The following is a 22054-nucleotide window of genomic DNA, read 5'->3' as shown; positions in this document are numbered from 1 at the left end:
AATTTTGAAAAATCTCAGTGGCGTCCCAAGTTAACTGTAGTCCTTTTTTATGATCACGATGGTATGTATTGTATGTTGGAAAAGATATTTTCTATTTCTAATAAAAAATAAAAAGTATACATTTTACCAAAAAAATATTTTAAATTATCACATACTAAAGTGGTAATGAGTCTCGAGTTACTGTTATCACTCATCTGACACTTTACTAACTTAATGTATGATGGGCTTGGTCTTGGTACATTATGTTTTAGAACACCAGCCACTACACTTGCAACTTGCAACATCTCTCTGCATACTACCGGTAGCACTAACACTAACTCATATTAGTAATTAATGTTATAAGTCCGGGAACTCATAGTTTACAGTACGAGTGAGACGTTTAAGGACGAAGAATTTTATTTCATCCTGCCTCAAATTTCGTTTGAAAGAAACATTGAAATTAATTTCAAAATAATTCAACAAATGCTCCAAATCTAGTACATTTTTGGAACATGATTAGCAACGGCTGTTTGGCAATTGTTTATTTTGTTGAAATAATTTGGTGCGTCAAAATGACTTCTAAAGCAAATCCTCCAGAAATTGTAAGAAAATCTGCAGAAGCCTGTGCTGAATTAATACCTAGCAAGAGTAGCAAGTCTGGTGAAAGGTATCAAAAACATTTCAGCCATTTTTGTAAATGGAAATCAGAAAATAATGTGAAGAAAATTACGGAAGAGGTTATGCTGGCTGGCCTATTTTTTAGATTTGGTTTAAATGATTAAATGGTTGTATTATTTTATTTGTGAACTAACGTTTTTAGTCTGAGAAAGTAAGTGCATCATCTTCTTTGTGGCCGAAATAGTTACATTGTTAATTTGTATTTAGATCTACTTTTGAATAAAACATTTCTTAAACCTGAATAATTGTTATTGCGATTGTTACTTTTATGTTTCCAATAACAACACTTAACCGGCGTCCGGCCGTTTTTTGTGTTTTCCCGGATTTAAACTGATGACGTAAAGTATTGAAATTTGACACAGGATGAAATAAGACCGCTCTGAATTAAAAAAAAAAGGTAAATCTTATTTATTTCCGCCAGTTTCATTACACCACTCAGTGGGATAATAACTTACTTATTCCACTGAGTGGGGTAATGAAGCTCACTTATCCCACTGAGTGGAGTAATGAAATGCGTCCGGTAATGAAGTTCCTTATTCCACTCAAATGAGTGGGATAAGTGTCATTTATCCCACGGGATTAGATAAAAATTTAAATTTCATCTTCGTTGAAGAGTCGATTGTGAACGCACTATACAGGTTACGGATCACGGATCAGCTGTTTAAATCTTACGTTTTACACGAGTGGTACGTTCCAAATCGACTTTCAACGCCTACTACGAGGTGAAATTTTAAAAAAACACCCGATATTTATATGAATTAGTGTTAATGAAGCTACCGGTAGCATGCAGAGAGCAAGTGTAGTGGCTGGTATTCTAAAACACAATGTACCAAGCCCATAAGTAGTTTCCACACTGTATAAATAATTGTCATAGAAGAAATATTAATTAAGTAGTTTCTTCCAAGGGTCTTTTAATAAACTGTTTCAAGGTATGATCGTCCAATTTGCTGAAGGAAATATTTGCGGAAATAAAAACGTTACTAAGATCTATAAAGAAATCCTGATAGCTGTTGGGAGAAGATAGTTGCAACAGGGGTACGAGTGAATAAAACCCATAACTGTCGGGCTTGGCAATAATTGATAAAATGGCTTCCTCTCTCGATGCCTACGGTTTTCTTATTTTCATGTCGCTCCTTTAGTGAGAGTGAACACAAACTGCACCTCAAGTCGCAGGCTTAGTCATCAGAGATAGAAGCTGCTGCAATATGGTGTTTATAAACAATTATCAGTAAAGTCAAAGGAACGGGTACAGTGTATGTTATTAGACTTTCAAGAAATTACCGCCTAAAGGACTTGTGATCTATCGTCGTAACGATTAACTTTGGCGATAAACATATCCCGGAAACAGAATCAGTAAACACGTGAAAATGACCGATAATGTAAAAATGTTGTTAACGCATTTACTCATTATTCATTCGTAAGCTGCCATTTAGAATGTAACCGGTTTTCAATGTTGTGTGTACTTCATTTGAGGTTAAAGAAAAATTGTGCATGAAACCTTTTTATACAGGTTTGTTATAGATGTTACCCTCCACGTGTCGTATGTGTTAACACTGTCATCGAGTGTTGTAAATGTTATATTATTATTGGGCTGTTTATGCTGCTGCTTTCAAATAAATTTGGCACAACGTCAATTGTTGAGTAATGAAAGTAACAAATCTCTATAAATCATTAAAAGTTATCTTTAGCAACTATTTTCACCATTTTCAAGTTGCAGATAGTCTATTTTAAGCTTTGATTGTTGGAAAATTTTGTTCACATAATATAAATCACTCTATAGTTTATCACCGTTTTTTATTCTGCTAGACAGAACATTCTCTTTGTATCGTTGATTCAGTTCAAATGAATCGCGAAGCAAGTTTTGAACGTTGTTAATTAGGTAGATAATTTTTTTGATAGAAAAAAATACGTAGCAAACTACACGAGTAAAGCCAATCAACGTTCGTCTTTAATGTCTGCGACGTTAAAATACCCGCAATAAGTGGCAACAGCCGAATAACACATCGAGCGCTTTTCACTAAATTCCAGGGTTTCTGCGCAACTCCAGGCGCCGCGACGCCGTCATCAGCTGGATTTTGACGCCCAGTCTCGGCAGGTGCACGGTGCCTGCAGCCGGCTGCCCCCATGGCAGTCCTCCCGCGACCCTAAACCATATGTGATGTATTCACTGCAACACTGTGTAAACCTCTCGCGTCGGGCGTGCACGGCTGGTCTGATTTTGCTGTGGCTAGTCGGGATATCTTTGGCATATCCCAAGCCACCGGATCATGCCTCGGACACAGTTATGCACCCTCCCGTCAACCGTGGTGTCAACACTAAAGACATTAGCAGTCTTTACGTGGGAACAACGGTTGATACGACGGGAAATGCGGTGCCAGAGGAAACAACGACGTCGATGATGACAAACCCCACGCCAAAAGAACCCAAGAAAAAAGAAGTGGAACGATATCCCGTATTGTCTGTCTCTTTTTATAGGGTTGAGATCCCCTTCATCATAGGATTATGGATATTTTGTGCCAGTCTGGCTAAAATTGGTGAGTTTACGACAATTACTTGATTCTTGGCAAACACAAAATCAACGTAATTGAAAATCGTTAGAAAAGGAAGCTTAAACGACGCACGACATATTTGCCTCTAACCTAAGCTCGCCATCTTTTTATATTATAAACATAGAGAATTAAAGAATAAAAATAATTACTTACTTCTTATTGTTAGTACGACAGACCGCTTTCAAACTGCATAAAACAATAATTTTCAAAGCAAAACTGACTTTCTGTTAATGTGTTAATGTGTTTCTGTGTGAAACTCTTTTTAAATTTAATCACGCTAGTTAACTTTAATATAAGAATTTACTAGTTAAGTGTTGAGGAGAACTATAATAATTCACAAACATTTTTGTCTAATGCGTTCTGCATGTTGTCAATAATACGATTTTAGAGGAAGCATGTTTTGGCAAAAATCCAAGTGTGATTTTCAATGTTTAGCTTTATACAACTGGCATAAATGAACAGAAATATGAGAACTATACTTGTTAAATCAGTCGCAGTTAATTTGTTATAATCATTAATGAACCAAGAATAGGTTGTTGTGCAATTTTATTAATGATAATAATATTTGTTAATTTTCATAAACACGTTCATCCCTAAATCAAATGTTTAATATTTACAATTATCTGGAATAAAAAACTTGCATATATTCGGTTAAATTCCGTATTTTTGAACAAGTGGCAAAATTTAATTTACGATGGTGATGAATTTTCTTTTAAATAAGTGATGGGATAATTTTGTAGTATATTTATTAGAAATTTTGGAAACTAAAATTTAACAATTTTGCAGCAGATCGTACATCTGATGACCTAATTTCCTGTATTATAAATATACACATTAAAACCATTTAAATAAATTTGAAATATACAGTTTAAATTTTTACTTAAAGTGAACTTTTTAAAATATGTTTTTACGTTAATCAATTGAATTCATATTATTCAATACCTATATTTTAAATAACCCCATTGAAATAGTAATTTACGTTATAAGTCCGGTAGGTTTACTCGTTTAGACATTCTTGACTCGGCTTCTAACGTCGCCTCGTCCATTGTTACAAGTACTACCGGATGTATATCGTAATGTATTTTATTTCATACTGGAAGTCTCTTGTGCATCATAATTTTAATTCAAAAATTAAAAAATCACATTATTCTGTGAAAATAGCATCACCTTTTTCCTGTGGCAACGGCCGTTGCTATTGTTTTTTTAAATTGAATATTTTTTGACTTTTTCACTTTTCAATGTCAGATTTGATGGATAAAAATAAAACAGTCCGGTAGGTGTTGCTTAGTGACACTTTCCGGCTCTGATACTGTTATAACTCACCTACCGGACTCAAATTGATGATGCAATCGAACATCTACCGGACAGTATGAAATAAAAAAATTTTACGTTAAAAATTAAATGAAATTCTTTAAGATAAAAGTTGTCATTTTCTAAAAAAAAAATTGTTACGTAAGGTAACAATTTTTTCTGTCAACGGTTAGGTAGTAAGAGGGTCTATCACAAAGAGAAGAAAAAAATGGGGTTATCATTTAAAAAAACCAATGATGACGTCATTGTGCAAAAATACATTACGTCATAAGTAAAATTTTTATGTCATAAGGTGGCTAATTAAAAAATAAAATTGACCTGCCGAGCGTTTTGCTTGAAAACTTTAAATAAATTGTGTTCATCACACTGTACGAATCTACAATATCGCGTTCAACCTAATATCGTGCATCTACGATGTTAAAATGTCAAAATAAATGACGCAAGAAATTTATACAAATATTTTAACGTATAAATTACAAAAGAAGTGATTTTCGAGATTACTCACCTTATCTCGTTGAATACTATAATTCTGAAATGCTGACGGTTAATATGATATGTAAATATATTAATTAAGAAACATTTATTTGATTTACATTTACGTAGGTTAACGTATCGTTATCATTTATTTTATTTATCATAAAGTAAATATAATTAGATCTGCACGTTTCCGAAAAATGGTGTTGATATGCAAACCTCAGAAGCTTTGATAAATAATTGTTTAGGAAGAAATATTTGCATAAATTTTATTTATGTAAAAATTGTAGTTAAAATAATATGTTACAATTTTTATTTATAGAAATTAATAATAATCAGTAAATTTTTATTATACCTGAATCATAATGCCTCTTTTTAGAATTTACGTTTTAGTACGTCTATAAACGTCAGTCAGTAGAAGTCGTTTATGGCTTTATAAAAGTACACTGTACTTTAATGAAATTTTTATCAATATTTCAGTGTATTACACCAAAAAACCAATATTAATGTTCAAACTCTACTTTTTAACATCTGTTGCAGATGTAGTTGCATCCGTTACCTTGAATTACCAATTAATACGAAATTCCCTAGAATTTGAAAATTTATTTTTTTTATTTAAAAATTAAAACAAGGGTGCAAATTCTAAAAAATAACATAAAAAACTGGTTTTATAAGGGTATTGGCTCACTCGTCCCATAGAAAACTCCCCTACGGGTCGTTTTCTACACCTACCTGCGCCAAAGCAAACCTTATAAAACACGTTCTTTAATATACTGTTTTGACACTAAAATGCATGTGAAAAAGGGCCTTTAAAACACTAAAGCTTTAAGGGTTGTTTAGGTAACAACAAATTCACCTACATTTTGAACAATGACAAATAGACATTGATACACGATTTATGATATCAACGAAACAACAACAATAATTGACCATTTCTATATCAACGATTAATGACACATATTACCTCGGAAAAGGTATTTCAGTTTACTTTTTTTGTTATAATTTTCAGATTGTAGTGCAGGTATAATAAAAAATAGCGTATGATACACGTTTATAAGGACCTTTAAAGCACTTGCGACGTTAAAAACTCTCCGCTCCGCATCGTGCTTAAACTCGTTGCACGTGCTTTAAAGGTTTCCTTATAAACTTGTATCATAATATACTATTATCACCACTAGTTTTTCGAAACCTACTAAAATATGTTGTAAATTATATAAGCACTAAGGTTTTAGATACAAATAATTATGTTACAAGAGACTTGTTTCCATTTGAAATGTATTTAGGGTATAACTACACAATTTAATTGAAACTACTGACACTATGTTCTTATGCACATAGCATTTTTTTATGTTCTGTAAAAAAATATACGTATATGCATCGGGTGTTTTTTAAATTTCACCTCGTAGTAGGCGTTGAAGAGTCGATTGTGAACACATCATCAGTCATCACTCGTGTAAAACGTAAGATTTAAACAGCTGATCCGTGATCCGTAACTTGTATAATGCGTTCACAATCGAGTCTTGAACGCCTACTATTAGTGAAATTTTAAAAAACACCCGATATACATATTATGTACAGTCTGATTTTGAAGGTTGTGCAGATATTTTAACCTGAGGTAGTAGGTACGTGATAAAAGAAGGTAAAATAATAAAACTTACTTTATACAAATGTTAATGGTTTACAAGAAAATCAAAGAAATCACTTTGTTTGGGAAACGCTGAAAATTTTCAAATTTGGCAGGCAGTTTTGACGTACGACCAACCTAAAATATTAAATTTCTCTGTCATTCGAAGTTACTAATACAATTGGTTTTTATCGCAACAGTTCTTTTAGTTTTATCGTGAATTTAGGACAAAATTTGTAAAGTGATGATAGTGCCTGCAACTAATTTAGAAAACAACAAAGGCTTAAATAACAAAGTGAAAGGACTCTAATCTAATTGTAAGTAAAAGTATAAAATGAAACATCAAAGAAATTGCTGAAAAAGCCTGCCATCGTTTACAATGCAAGCTTCAGTACGACGACGTGTCCAAGAAAGCCGAACTCGATTCAGAATGCCTCTGTTTTCACAAATTTCCTGAGCGGCTTTTTGAACGTAATGAGGCGGAGGTAAAACAGGGATCTACGAGGTGATCAACAATCTCAACCCACACGTTAATTGAAATAACTGCTGGAAGTGACGCTTTTGGATTTCGTGAGGAACGTTTTCTTCTGCAACTGAAATGCGATCTTCTCGTTGGCGGCCAACATCAATCGCGAAGATGCTGTGCAACATTTACAAAGGTTCGTGCATTGCGAAGTATCCTTTGAGGCAACTTTTCACCGTAGATTTGCCGTGCTAGCTCTGAATGTTCGCTATAAATTAAAGCATATCGGTTTTCTCCAGGTTGGTAAAAATATTTGTGATTTAAATTGAGGTTAAAATTGATGTTCTTGTCACAATGACTTAATTTTGAATTAAATGACAACAAAAAAGTATACTATGATTTATTTTTGACCCATTTTTCCATAAAATTCAGTGGCCCCCAAACTTTTTTTTTTAAATTTGAGCCCCTTTTTCTCGAAAAATATCAACATTTGCATAAGGCATCACTGACTCAATTGTCACCTTTTGTGGAGTTCTATCACTGGTTAAAATATCTGCACAACCTTCAAAATCACTGTATGTATGTATTACCTGGTATACCAGATGGTTCCATGCGCCGTTATTATTCGATCGATAATAATCACACTTATCTTTTGTTATCAAAATACATGTACATCGACAACTTTAACCGTCACTAATAATAAAAATCTGAAAGGTACAGTCGATGGACAAATAAAACTGGGACAAAAATGACAATCACATAAGTCAAAATTTACAAATTTGCATCGTTTAATTACGGCTTTATCACAAATAGGTTAACTTTGGTATGACATATTATATAGACATCGACAAATATATTGACAATTCAATGGTCTGATTTACATAGATTAAATTTTAAGTGTCCCAGTTTTATTTGTCCACCGACCGTACATATCTATATATTAATACGTCAAGGAAAATCTTTGTACCCCTTTTTAAGCAAATTGCGTGGACGGAGGAGTGTAAGATTTGGCATAGTTAAAGTCTATGTGGAGAAGGAGTGCAGAAAGATAAAATTTATGTATAATATACAGGGCGTCCCCGAAAAAAGAGACAAATCCATAGCTCCCTTATTTATCGGAGGATTTTAATTATCTATAGGTACACCAAATTAAATGGTTGTGAATAAGTTATAAAATGGCGTACTAAATTCACGTAAAACCCAAAGTGCTTCAAGGTTAAACTATCAAAATATTTTTTGCAAATGCGGACACATACTTTTTTTTAGTAATTCTGATAGAGATTTTTATTCTGAAAACAACAATGTATGACATGACATGTGTAACCTCATATAAGAATTTTTTTTTTTAATAACACTACATTTTGAAACAAATGACGAGCACCAAGCGAGAAGCTATCAAAATTCATTGTGTTACAATGTAATAAATTACCCAAATTACGCGAAAGTTTTGAAAGCAAGTGTACGTCGCGGCAAGTATGGTTTGAGATTTTATACTTCCGAATATAACTGCCAAGGGCATTTAGCAAACGATGAAATTTTATTTTAAGTTCAATGGACATTTTATTTTTTTAACATCCCGGTTTTTTTGTTTCAATAAAAAATATAGGTACATATAAAAAATACAAAACACGTGTTTTATTTTCCATTTTTTGTATTAAATTTTTATTTCAATTTTATATAATTTGAAAAAGATAGGCAAATCAACTGTGTAGCCTTGGCGAAACCTGGCCAGTATAGCAATAAAAAACCTAAGGAAATGTCAAAAAACGCGTTTTTGTTTTTTAAATATGGCATAGCCAAACTATATCTCATTTTTCCTATCGTTCGTATTTTTCAAATAACCCGGAACGTTCAAAGTCAAAAATTTAATGAAAACGGTCGAATTCCGACCGCTGGGCGACCTCTAGTATACATAAATGTATCGCATGTTTCAAAAAATGTCTGGTCGAGAACGGCTATGGAAAACAAAATGGTAAAAAACTTATGGATTAATTTGAATCATCCAACCGTAAATGCCGTTATTAATTACTTAGTTGTCATGAATTAACTGGCATAAAGTAACGGAAAAGAGATACCTACGCACGGGTTCCAACAGTTTTAATAAGATCAAAAATGGTTTCGGTTTAAGAACGATATCAATATGAATGAGTCACCGTTGATAACATTTGACAGTAAAATTACACTCGACGAGGAAAAGTTTCTGGTTTTAACGCTTGGACGCACACATGATTTGCACATGATACGGATGCAATTGCAAACCTTGGTCATGCAAAATTCTCCAAACCATAAACTGGAAAAGTTCTGTCTGCAAAGCAAGGCATCTTGTGCTAACATTAGGAGTTGCTTCTACGGTATTCAAAATGTTTGTTTCCGTTTCTAACCTACGGTCAATTGGCTAGGAGCCGATATCACTAGCATCACTAAAACACGTAGGTTTTGTATCGTTCTTAACATTGTGTCTGGTATACGTTATCCAGAAAAAAATTTCTGGTACAACACTTGTTCCCTTGACGCATTTCCCAATGCTTCTCCATAACATACGAGTAAAACCATATCAGTTTTCTCGATTACAAAAAAGTAGCCATTGTTTGACATACACCCTTTCACGAGTAACAGCAGACTGATACGATTACTTAAATCAAATGCAAGGCTAAAAAAATGATCAGCTAAACACAATAAAAGATGCTTTTATTTCATACTGTCCGGTAGATGTTCGATTACATTATCAATTTGAGTCCGGTAGACGAATTAGAACAGTATCAGAACTGGAAAGTGTCGCTAAGCAACACCTACCGGACTGTTTTATTTTTATAAATCAAATCTGACATTGAAAAGTGAAAAAGTCAAAAACTATTCAATGTAAAAACCAATAGCAATGGCCGTTCCCACGGGAAAAAAGGTGGTGCGCTTTTCACAATATAATGTGATAGAGAACAGACTTCCAGTGTGAAATAAAATACATTACGATACACTTCCGGTAGTACTTGTAGCAGGTTTAGACTCCTAACGTCGCCTCTTCCATAATGTCTAACTCGTACTGTTACAAGTAACCTACCGGACTTATAACGTAAATAACTATTGTTTTGCACTGCTGAAAACAGCTGCTTCGTTAGTTTATTTTGATTTACTTACACAGTTGTTAAATAACTTTTACGACAATTTCAAAATAAAATTTCTCTAATATCGTATCATACACAGTTTTTTCTTATTTTTACAGGGGCTTATAAATAAGGAGCTATCACAGATTCAAATATTTACTTACCACACTTCATGAATCAGTGTGTATCGTTTTTGTTCACAGTGACGTTGAGGAAAAGTACCAAATAATTTAATGTAGTCATTTGTAAAGTTTATGCATACATAGGTAATTACCAACTAATCTGTTTGTCTGGATTTAGGTTAAAAATGGATGGGGGTGATATAACTTTTGAAGCCTAGGAACAACAGGAGCTGACAACCTTTTTGTTTGGTCTTTGCATCTCTATTTTTTTTTCTGAACTTGACTGAACTTAAGTACTTGGTAATGTGGAAACAGATACATGTACAGATAATACATGGAGTACATACAGTTTAAATGTGTTCAGTATGTACTAGAAATCCTTGTAGAACATTAAGTTTACAAGTCATTTGTGAAATTTGTAGAAGCAATATAAACGGATGTTTTGGCAGTCTATAGTGGATGGAGCTCAGCCCCGATCGATCCGTTTGAGGTGAAATTACGGTAATAGCCAAACTAAAATCTAATCTCTCAAAATCTTCCTCAAATGTTAAAAGTACAACTTTGGCTTCTTGAAGAAAGAGGAATGCTTAAACGACATGCAACTGGGAATTGGTTTTTGAGGCCAAGTTAATATTCATTAATTAAGAGCTCATTAATTATCACAAAACTTTATTTTTAAGATTCGTGTAAGCGAAACGGCAGGGAGAAGCTAGTTAAGTTATCAAATAACAACCTAATACAAAAATTAATCCGAGAGATGAGAGGTATTCACTAATAATAACAGCTAAAGTTTTAATGGTGATATTTGCAATATTCTTAATATGCAATATTATTCACATTATGTAGGTAGTATAAGCGATTAGGCATTGTTCATCAACACATCTAAACATCCAAAAATCTATCACAACGTTCGAGTTGGATGTTATCAATACTAAGAATGCGAAAAATCGCTTTTATTAACTTTCCTTACGAAAAACACGGTTTTAAATTTGTTATTATTTAATTGAAGGTTATTTTTCACACATCATAGTTGGCGTAGCCGCGCACCTAAATAAAGCGCACAGTCACACCTACGACATTAGAAACAAACATTTATAATAACCCTGTATAAATAGATATGTAAATAGCGATCAAATTAACTTGTAATCAAGTTATCCATGAATCCGAAATCGTATGTCGTTACTTGAATTCCACGCTCCAATAAACACAGCTTGAGACATAGGTTAGATCTTGATATATCAATCGCAAAAGACATACGGATTCAAATCCATGGATGACTCAATTACAAATTAATTTGATTTCATTTTTTTAAATTTAACAACCTGTTAAAATATTACATAGTAAATACTGTGCGATCAATTAAAAAATAAATCGAGTCGGCGTGTTACCTATGACAACCCATGCTATAGCATAGGCTCCAAAGCAAACTCGATTTATTTTTTAAATGATCGCTTGGTATTTTTCTCTGATTGGTCATTGTCATGGTTACGAATCTTAAGAGTCTGTTAAAATTAACGTAAATTACAGAATAGACTCCATTCTGTATTAGATCTAATGGCACCATTTAATTTTAAATCATACGCATAGGTGTAAGTTTTACAGTGCCTATAATGAAGCACATGATTAAAGAATATAATAGTTAAAGAGTAATGGACCAAGGTTTCACCCTTGGGTCGCACCAATATTAACCAGAAAAATTGGGAACGTAAATCCATTGCACTATACATTACTTCTATCGGTTACTAAAGATTTAATTAACAAGCCCGTACACACTACTTCATCAAATTGCAATCTTTGATCTAAAACCTGGGAACTGTAAATTCGCACAGATTTGTAGCTATAGATCTATTATCATGAAACCCATGTTATTCCTGAATAACATAGTCAATAACGTATGAATAAACAACAGTTGATTACACTGACCCAATAGTGTGGTACAGCTAGATAAAAGGGCAACAGGTCTATAGATTTTAATGTGAGATTTATCTCCAGACTTGTATAAATGCGGGGCAGTTTCTGAATTGTAGAGCATCTATGTACAATGTTTAAGGATGAAATTAAAAATATAACATAGAAACGTCAAAAAACAACGAATATGAACCTTTTAGCAGCCTTTAAAACCCTCCACCACCCAATAATATCATTATTCATTTCAATTCACACCGAATGTATGAAACACAATAGATGTAACATTTTTGATAGATCACAGTAGAGCACTATTTTTTATCACAGAAAAAACAGGAACTTGCCCCAGGATTACAATTTTTACGAGTATAACAGATATGTTAATAATTCTGGAAGACTGCAGCAAATGCGGTCACTATGTGTTGATTACGAGGAAATACAAACTGTCTCCACCATTAATCATTTTGCCCCGAATACTACCACTTTTTCTTTTTAAAGTCACAAAATTTCAAAATTTCTTTATTAGGGTCACATTTATTCGAGTGTTCAGTGTTGATAAAATCTAAATATTTTTTTCGAATTTAGGTGTTACTAACTTCCTCTTCCTCAAGTGTCTAAACTTATCTAAATGATATTCTGACCCATTTTTTTTTAAATTATGTCAATATCTGTTCTTTTGTTTAATCAACTTCACGATTTCTTTCGTAAATAATCAGCACATCTGTGACCTTTTTTATGAAGTAGAAGCGGTACATGTGCAATAGTGTAAATAAGTCTTATACAGTGAGTTTTTTTAAGACTGGCCATAGGGTTTTATTTTTCAACCCCCCGTTCATTTTTAGCCTCATGAAAATATTCAACCCAATTTTGTAGTAAAGTTGAGGGATATGACAATGTATTGAAACAATTTCAATTTAATAGCCAGAAGCAAGGAATAAGCTAGCAAAAAGACGTCTTTTGAATTCCGTTTGCTTCAATTTTAAATTTTCAGTAGGCTAAAAATTCGTAATTAACTTGTATTTTTGTGAAAATTACAAAGCCTTGCGCTGTTTTTAGATTAAATATTAACGTTATCCAGTCATTTACTTTATTTTGTGATACCTAATAGACAATTCACAAACAAAATGTTATTTGTGAAAAAATAGTGTGAACATTACTTTAAGAAATCAAACCATTGAACACCTCATTTCTTCTTGCACCGTTTTGGCTCAAAGCGAATATAAGAAACGTCATGATATATTCTCTAAAATTATACACATGAATTTAGCTGTTAAATTCAATTTATTAAAGGATACACAACCACATTACATTTATAAACCAGAAAGTTGTTTGGAAAATGATAATTACAAATTGTATTTTGATCGCACAGTTTTAACTGACATTCACATTCAGCATAACAGACCAGACATTATTATTTTAAATAAACAACAAAAGCAAGCATATCTTTTAGATATAACTGTTCCAAATTCCCATAATATAACACAGACATATAACAAAAAAATTAATAAATATTTAGAGCTCTCCATTGCTATGAGAAATCTTTGGAGTTTAGAAAAAAAATCTGTTTTACCACTTATAATTTCAGCAACGGGAATAGTACCGCAATCTCTTTTTAAAAATTTAAAAATTCTGGATTTAGAGAACACATTGGTAGTTGAAATTCAAAAAGGTATATTATTGTACTCATGTCATACCGTGAGGAAATTCCTTAACATTGACACGGAACATAATACACAACAAAGTCAAAATGCGCAGGTGAGACGCCGATAATTATGTTGATAAGCACTGCACTATTACTTGATAGTAATATCCGTAATAGTGTATGTACCCCGGCAAAATTGCCGTGCCGCCGGGTGGCTGAGGGATAGTAATAACAATAGATAAAAAAAAGTCTTTTTGCTAGCTTATTCCTTGCTTCTGGTTATTAAATTAAAATTGTTTCAATACATTATCGTATCCCACAACTTTACTACAAAACTGGGTTGAATATTTTCATGAGAACAAAAGTTAACAGGAGGTTGAAAAATTAGCATGTATAACCCTAGTCTTAAAAAAAAACTCACTGTATGTATGTGTAACATAATAAAAGTAATCACTTACTTCTCAACATTATCAGTAGTCTGCAAAAGTGGCCAGTTAACCAAAGCAAGTGCTATACATATACAGATCTACTCTAAATTTAGTCCTACGGAAATTATGTTTTGGTACTCATATAAAGAAATTTTATTGGCCCTCTGTAATGAATTGTATTTATATTTAAACAAGGATAATGTATTTTCCGGAACTAAAAGAACTTCAGAATTTTAATCTCTTCCGTGACTGGATCCAACATTCTGTTATTCGAATTCACTATATCATTATACTGCGAATACAGAAGTAATGGTACCTCGTATTAAAGAACTGAATTGATCTTAGTCCCAAATTACATTTAAGTATGTAACTGTTATAATTGGATTGCAAATCTTAATAATATGTTCAAATACTTCGCATATTTACCTAAATTGAGGGATATAGTGGGAAGTAAATTTTAATATTAGTGAGATGTAAGTTATGAATTGTTACTTTCACTGCTGTAAGATCTATTTCAGATAGATGAGATTTTATAATCAAAAGCGTAACCAAAGTCTACAAGGTCTACAGGTCACAGACTAGAACATTTACATGTCTTCGAGTGCTCTTGTCATAGCGAAAAAAAACTAATTAGAAGTGGTTCATTTGATAATATACCATTATGTAACTATGTTTTCGTCAATAAAATGACATCAGCATCAAACGTTCAAATATTTACAAAAAATTTATTACATTTAATAATGAAGGCTCTAAACATTCCGGTACAGAATAAAATGGGAAAAATTAATTAAATTATTAATTATAACATTACGTACAGTTGCGGCCGTTGAAAACTCCGACACTTTGACAACGCCAAACTTTTGGCTTTGTAAATGGTATTGAAAGTGACGTTTCTCAAAATGCCGCTTAAACATTATCCACATTAATTTCTCTCGCAATGGCTCTTATACTCACACCGTCCCTCAGTCTAACACATTTTTGCAAATCAGATAATTGCGGCATTTCAAAAGTTACATGCGATTTTGACCTAATATGTCAAATACTGACACTGACTTTATAATCTCCTTGATGAAAATCCTGTTTACGCAAATCAAATTTCGGAATTTATACAGAGTGTCTAAATCTTTCCTGTCTGAGATTTCAACGGCCGCAACTGTACTTGTCTGCACTGGGAATATTTTACTTTTTTCTTAATGTAATTTTAGGAATGTTCTTAAAGTATTTGAATGGACACGAGATGGATGAGGTGTTTCTTGTGATGTTTTTCCAAGCCCTAAACATTTAATACGAGTAGTTGCAGTATTAGTGCAGATTTATACGTGATGTTTTATTATTATTCTGCATGTTTGCACTGGAAAGACGAAAGAAAACTTCAGTATAGTAGGAGTAATATATTAGGTTTTATTAATAAAAAGTGATCAAATTAATTTGTTATCCAGTAATTTGTAATCCAGTTATCCATGAATCCGAAACCGTATGTCGTTACTTGAACTCCATGCTCCAATAATCACACCGCGAAACACAGGTTAGATCTCGAGATATTAATCACAAAAAACATACGGATTCAAATCCATGGATGACTCGATTACAAATTAATTTGATCGCTCGATGTATATTATTATATCGACCGTCTTTAAAGTAAACACTAATAATAATTTCTCTAAAAAATTACCTACAATTGAAAATTAAAGTCACTGTGGCTAAACACAAACAAGAGATTATTTAATATTTAATGCATGAACAAAAATTACCTCTGTATCATTTTCGATGTTTGTAATGTCACTTAAAGTGTTCATTATGTTAGATTCTTGAGGCACGCATTCACTTCACAAATTAAAAAAAAAAAAACAACAAAAAACCGCAACGGAACTGATGAAAACAGCAACACGATCAAAACTAATAACTTTTAAAACCAGAAAAACGCAAAAAAAGCTTTAAAGATGAAAAATCGCAAATCTAAATCCTTAAACCACGTGACAGTTTCAAATGTGAAATGTCATATAATTTCTTTTTTCCACTACTAGTCTTAGAGGGCGTCATTATTGCCCCTCGAACTGAACCCAGAAGTTGAAATTCTCTCCTCTAGGTTAATAAATGTTTCATTATTAACCAAGGTCAATGATGTACAAGCCGTCACTTAGCAACGGAAGATTTTCGTTTATTTCATTGGTTAACGTAGACGATTTTCATAGCAACCGTTGAAAAATGAGAACTCGGATCGTCGCATCCGACAAAATAATTTGATTAATAATTATTATTATCCGAAAGGGTTTTAACGTCTCTAGTAGTGGAAAAAATAGTATATAAACCACGGTGAAGAAGTCCCTTATAGTCTCCGCGCCTTAGAACCATCGACACGCCTCGGGCTCTAATCTTGGCGCTCTGGCTATAATCCTGAACTTCTTCACCTTGGGGTATAATATACTATTTCGCGTGGGTTTCGTAACAACCAACAAGAACCAGTGGCGCGAATATTTCAAGATATTCCCAACACAATCTATGATGCTTTGTTAATATTTTAATATTATGGTTTGGGAATTTTATTATCTAAGGATATTTCAAAAACTGCATTCTATCAGTCTAACAAGTTATTCCGAATTTAGACAGGTATAGTAATTAATCCAAGTTACTAAGTAATCGAATAACTAAAATTTAGTAAATTATTATTTTTGTTAGTTAATTATTTCATTTTAACGGAACCACTACCGCGAGTTAGTTATTTAATTCGAATACTAGGATAGGTACAGTTGGCTTCAAAAAAAAAACAGGAAATGAAATTTGACCTAATGTGAACTGAAAATTTAATTTGTCAATTTATGTCAATTTGTGTCTGTTTGACGGTGATATTTCTGACACATAAGTGCAGTTTTTTAACCTAAATTCTAAAAGGCTGTTTCAAACTAGAAAAATTTAATAAAATCTGACCGAACTTTTTCTGACAGTTCCCGTTTTTTTTGAAGCCAACCGTATAAGTAAATGAAAAAATTGTTAAACAAACAAGCTTTCATTTAACAATTCCTATCAATAAACCTTAGATAATGAAAATATATGTAGAGTCCAATTTTACCCTTTTGCGATGACGTCATTATCTTTACGTATGTTTGAGCTAGGATCAGAAACAAATTTGAATTGATCATAAATAACTGCATATTATGTTTCAAATTTGGTGATAATTGCTTCGAAAAGTTATGTTTGTAATCAATGTAATAAGTGAAAGAAATTAAAAATTGTCAAATTTACAGGAGCATAAAATAACCACAAAGTAACCAACAATAAATAAACGTGCCGCCTTTTTTGTTTTTTTCTGTTTCTGTCGTTTCAATAGAGAGAAAGCGAGGAAAAGGGTAAAAATTGAATTATAGTAGAGCATATTGTTGAAAAAAAATCTCTGTAATTCAAGTAAACGTACTTTCTATTTTTTACAAAGCAACAGAATACAATAAGACCTATATTTTAAGAGATAATAATCACAAAGCTTCCAACGAAAAGTAAACGTAAGTATAATTATTTTTGTCGAGAGGGTAGATATCAATAAATTTAATGTGGATGATTCAACAGCTAGGCCGATAATTCCATCCCTTTATAAAATCAGTTTATTTAAGTGAGGATTTTAGTTGTACATACTGCAGAGTTTAAGGTCAGAGAATATTGATTATCTAGACGCAGTGCCCTTGCAACCAACAATTTGTCCTCCACCGGGCTTTAGCTCTGTTAAATTTTTAACAGTTTCAGTGCCATAGTGTAAATTAAAAACATATATTTTAATAAAATTAGATGGATTTTATAAAGAGCAACAAATGGCCAATATACTTTTTCTAACACTAATATCTTATACTGTTTCCATGGTGCATTTGAGCTCACACCTTATGTTTCCCATAAAATACGCTTTTCTCTATAAGACACGTCGTCAATAGCAACGTATCTTATAGAGTCATAAAATACGCTCACACATATCATTCAAGTAACATTTTATTCATCATTTTTACAGTAATTATCACAAAAGTGAAAAGTACAATTATTGAATTGGAACTGCCACATTAGCTTCGTGCTGTTGTTCCTAACATCTTCCTCTTTAACTTCTGCTGTTTCATCCAATGCAAGTGCCCGGCCATCGAAAACTGGCAATCTTTACATTTTCTTCAAATGATTCTTGCCGTAGTGTGAATTAACTTTTAATGAAGTTCTACACACTTACCCCATATACATATACATACACCTTTTCGTATGCACTTTTAGACTTCATTGGTAAAAAATTGCCCCTTTTTTCTAATTTCTTCTGGAACGTTTTGGCACATTTCAACGATGAAAATTGTTTTTTTCCAAATTTGTTGATATTATTACCATAGTACCCACGGCAACCTCCGCATTTTGTGTATTGTGACGCGCCTCGAATAATTTCTGAATTTATTAAAATTTCTGATAAGATGTTAGTGTTAGAAAAAATCTTGAAGACAACGCGTGTTTTATAGTTTAAAAATCTCGATCTATTAAATCCTCGCTCCCTGCGATCGCTCTGATTTAAACTACGATCTCGATTTTTAAATCGTCTATAAAACACTTGTTGGCTTAATAGCTATAATGTACTCGTAATTAAAAAAAAAAATCACTTGAAACTATAATAGTAGTTCGTGTGTAAATTGTTTTTTTTTTGGTATGAGTGGATCGTTTAACTCGCGTTTTAAACTGGCCCGCTCATGCCAAAAAAAACCCAATTTACACACGAACGAGTTGAATACAACGTTTTTTTGTTCGACGAGCCCCTTAAAGGCTTTATCCCTTAAAATCTTAAAAATTTGCTTGACGTTTCGTTTTGACAAGTTCTGACATTTATCAAAATCCGTTCACATAGGAAGCAGGAAGGTATCCTTTAATTACTATTGAAACGAAGTCTAGCACAATAATAATTGGTACTGTACATAGGCCCGGTTGTATTATAAAGCGATGTCAATTCGTTGTTAAAGTTAACATACTGTGAAGCGATCTGATTAGGGGATATTTAACATTGGATCTGAATCAGCCAATCAAATGGGCGGATTTCCGACTTGACGCGATCTTAAGTAAGCTTTATGCAACCGGGCCTTAACTTTTTATATAATTTAACTTAACTTGTAAAAAAAATAAGTACAGGTTATTTAACAATGTTACTTTGAAATTTTTAACTATCCACAGGCAAAGACTTATCTAATGCTAGGAACAAAAACGAGCATTGAAGAAAAAGGATCGAAACAGAGCAAAGGTAGGAACCAAGAGTTTGGAACATTAAAAAAATTATTTGATGAAAAACAAAATTTAAAAACAAGTTCTTCAAACAATAACGATAATTATCTTCGGTAAATACAGGATGATTCACGTAAGATGACGAGCTTGACCAGGTAAAAATGCAACCCAAAAGGCAATTCACAAAGCAATCTCGATCCCTATTACAATATTCGGCATTATCATAATGCGCATAAAACATAGACAGCTTTTAACGTCAGCCTAATGAATGTCAAGTTCTGACAGAAAAACACCTCTCTCAACAAAGTATGATTTAATAACAATAATAAGCAATTAAAATCACAAAAGGAATGGGTAAGCAGGATTATATCGATTCAGTCATCGTTCGAAAACCTTTTCAAATATTAAATATGAACGAAAAAGGCAATGACAGATATATCTTTCAATCTTTCAAATTAACAGAATACCTACTTGGATTCCTGATTTAATTTTTAAATACCAAAACACAATGAATGCTTTGTAAAGAAAGAAAGAAATACGCGTACGTAACTGTAGAAGAAGTATAGAAACAGAAAACAACCTACTTTTTTGGCCGCTAATAAATGTGTGTTATTGTGATCGTTGTTATAATACATACAGGATTATTATAAATGTTTCTAACATCGTTCGTGGCTGTGCGCCATGCTTTAGGTGTGCCGCTGCGCCAACTAGATGTCAGAAACATTTATAATAACTCCGTATTAGGTGATTCAAAATGATTGTGGATAAGTATGGCAACTATGTACGAACATTTATGTGGCAACTGTGTGGGTGGGGTAGAGTTGACATTTGTATGACATTTCATAAGCGTGCATTTGATTTTTTTATACCATTGCACATTGATTTGACAATTTTCAAAATTGCGTGACTATGAACTGTCAAAGAAATGTCAGCTCTATCCTACCCACACAGTTGCGACATACATTTTCGTACATAGTTGCCATACTTATCCACAATCATTTTGAATCACCCAATACTTATAATTATGAAAATTTCCAAAATTTACCAGGATGCATGAAAAATAAAATTATGTATGTTGTAATAAATAATAACATCTGATCTTTATCTTTTTGAAATGTTAACCATATATTTTAACTTTGAAGTAATTATGTAGGTACTATCGGTGGACATAAAAAACTGGGACAAACATGACAATTGTATAAAGTCAAAAATCACAAATATACATTGCGTAAATGTGGCTTTTTACAAATAAGGTTATAAAATTTATGACATGCTAATGACATATTGTCAGAAACATCAAGTTAAAGTTCAGTTCTTTGATCCGATCTACCATCTCTTAGCTTCAAAGGGTTTCAACGCCCATCTCTGGCTACATTTCACTCCTGTAGTGGTTATGGACGACCATTTTATTAACAGGTTAATGAGACGAAATGTCAGCACCTTCTCTGGTTAGTGGTTAATGAAAATAAGGAAATAGCAGCACGTTTATTGTAACGTTATAAAAAAATAAAACAAGAAAAGACTAGTATTTTGTCATCTCCCCGTTATTATCAATAACACTTTGTAGCCGACGAGGCATAGAAGTAACCAAATTTGTGATATATTCTGGCGTTATTACGTGCCATGCTTCAATAATTTTTTGTTGTAGTTCCTCCGCATTTTGGGGACGGAAATCATTTTTATACATGAATTTTGTCATATATCCCCAAACTTGTTCTATCGGATTTAAATCCGGACTTTTGGAAGGCCATGGTAAAACGTTTACTCTTTGAGCTTCTAAATATTCCCTAACCGCTCTTGCTCGATGAACAGGACAATTATCCTAAAATTTTAGCAATTTATAACATTGAAAAATAAATGATAAATAAAAATTACATGTTGAAATATAAAGTTTTGTTGGCCAAATACAGGTAAGACAGATGGAAGCATAACTTCTTCCAACAGTCTGCGATAAATAGCACTATTTAATCTCTCCTCCACTATCACACATACTCCAGGACCTCTGCTGCTGATCCATCCCCATATATTTAACGAAAAGCGACCACTTCTATCATAATTTTTAACATATTGTTCATTATATCGAGTTCCTGGCGGTCTGTATACTCGGATACGTCCATTGTGAGAAGACTGAAAAGTCTTCTCATCCGAAAATACCACATTATTCCATATATTATTGTCCTGATTAATGTATTCTTGCGCAAAACGTATTCTACCTGCTTTATTCTCTTCGGTTAAATAAATTTTATTCGTCGCAGATCTATTTCGCAATTCAGATTCCCGGATTCTTTTTCGAGCCGTTTTTAAACATGCAGGAAAAGCTGTTTCTAGTCGAGCGTTGACTGCTGACTGGAAAGGACGGTGACGAAGAAAATTAATGAGTCGATCATCCTCTTCATTAGTCGTCACTTTTGGACGAGCCGAACCTGGTCTTCTTGCAATTTTCCCATATTCTGCAATTCGTTGCTTTGCTAGTAAGACAGTATTCTTGCTAATACCTAATTCATAGGCAATAGCTCGCATAGATACGCCATCTCGGAGGCGTTGTGCAATAGTCTGCTTTTGCA

The 22054-nt window shown here is 32.8% G+C and overlaps 1 protein-coding gene across 9 annotated transcripts in view; it reads left to right on the top strand.

Moving 5' to 3' along the window:
* Positions 1-2695: 2695 nt before the first annotated feature.
* The window catches only part of LOC138122994 (Na(+)/H(+) exchanger protein 2-like), a 115918-nt gene continuing 96559 nt past the window's right edge, over positions 2696-22054 (top strand). For 2 of the 9 annotated variants that reach the window (XM_069037508.1, XM_069037482.1), the window contains exon 1: positions 2705-3191. In XM_069037508.1, the coding sequence (XP_068893609.1) occupies positions 2816-3191 (376 nt within the window). In that variant the 5' untranslated portion in view covers positions 2705-2815. Of the gene's footprint in view, positions 3192-22054 lie in introns of all 9 variants that reach the window. The other 7 variants (XM_069037462.1, XM_069037472.1, XM_069037516.1 and 4 more) reach the window with 6 other exon arrangements.

Source organism: Tenebrio molitor, chromosome 1, assembly GCF_963966145.1.
Source record: "Tenebrio molitor chromosome 1, icTenMoli1.1, whole genome shotgun sequence".
In the NCBI taxonomy this organism is placed as follows: domain Eukaryota; kingdom Metazoa; phylum Arthropoda; class Insecta; order Coleoptera; family Tenebrionidae; genus Tenebrio; species Tenebrio molitor.
This window is presented reverse-complemented; position numbering and strand designations above follow the sequence as displayed.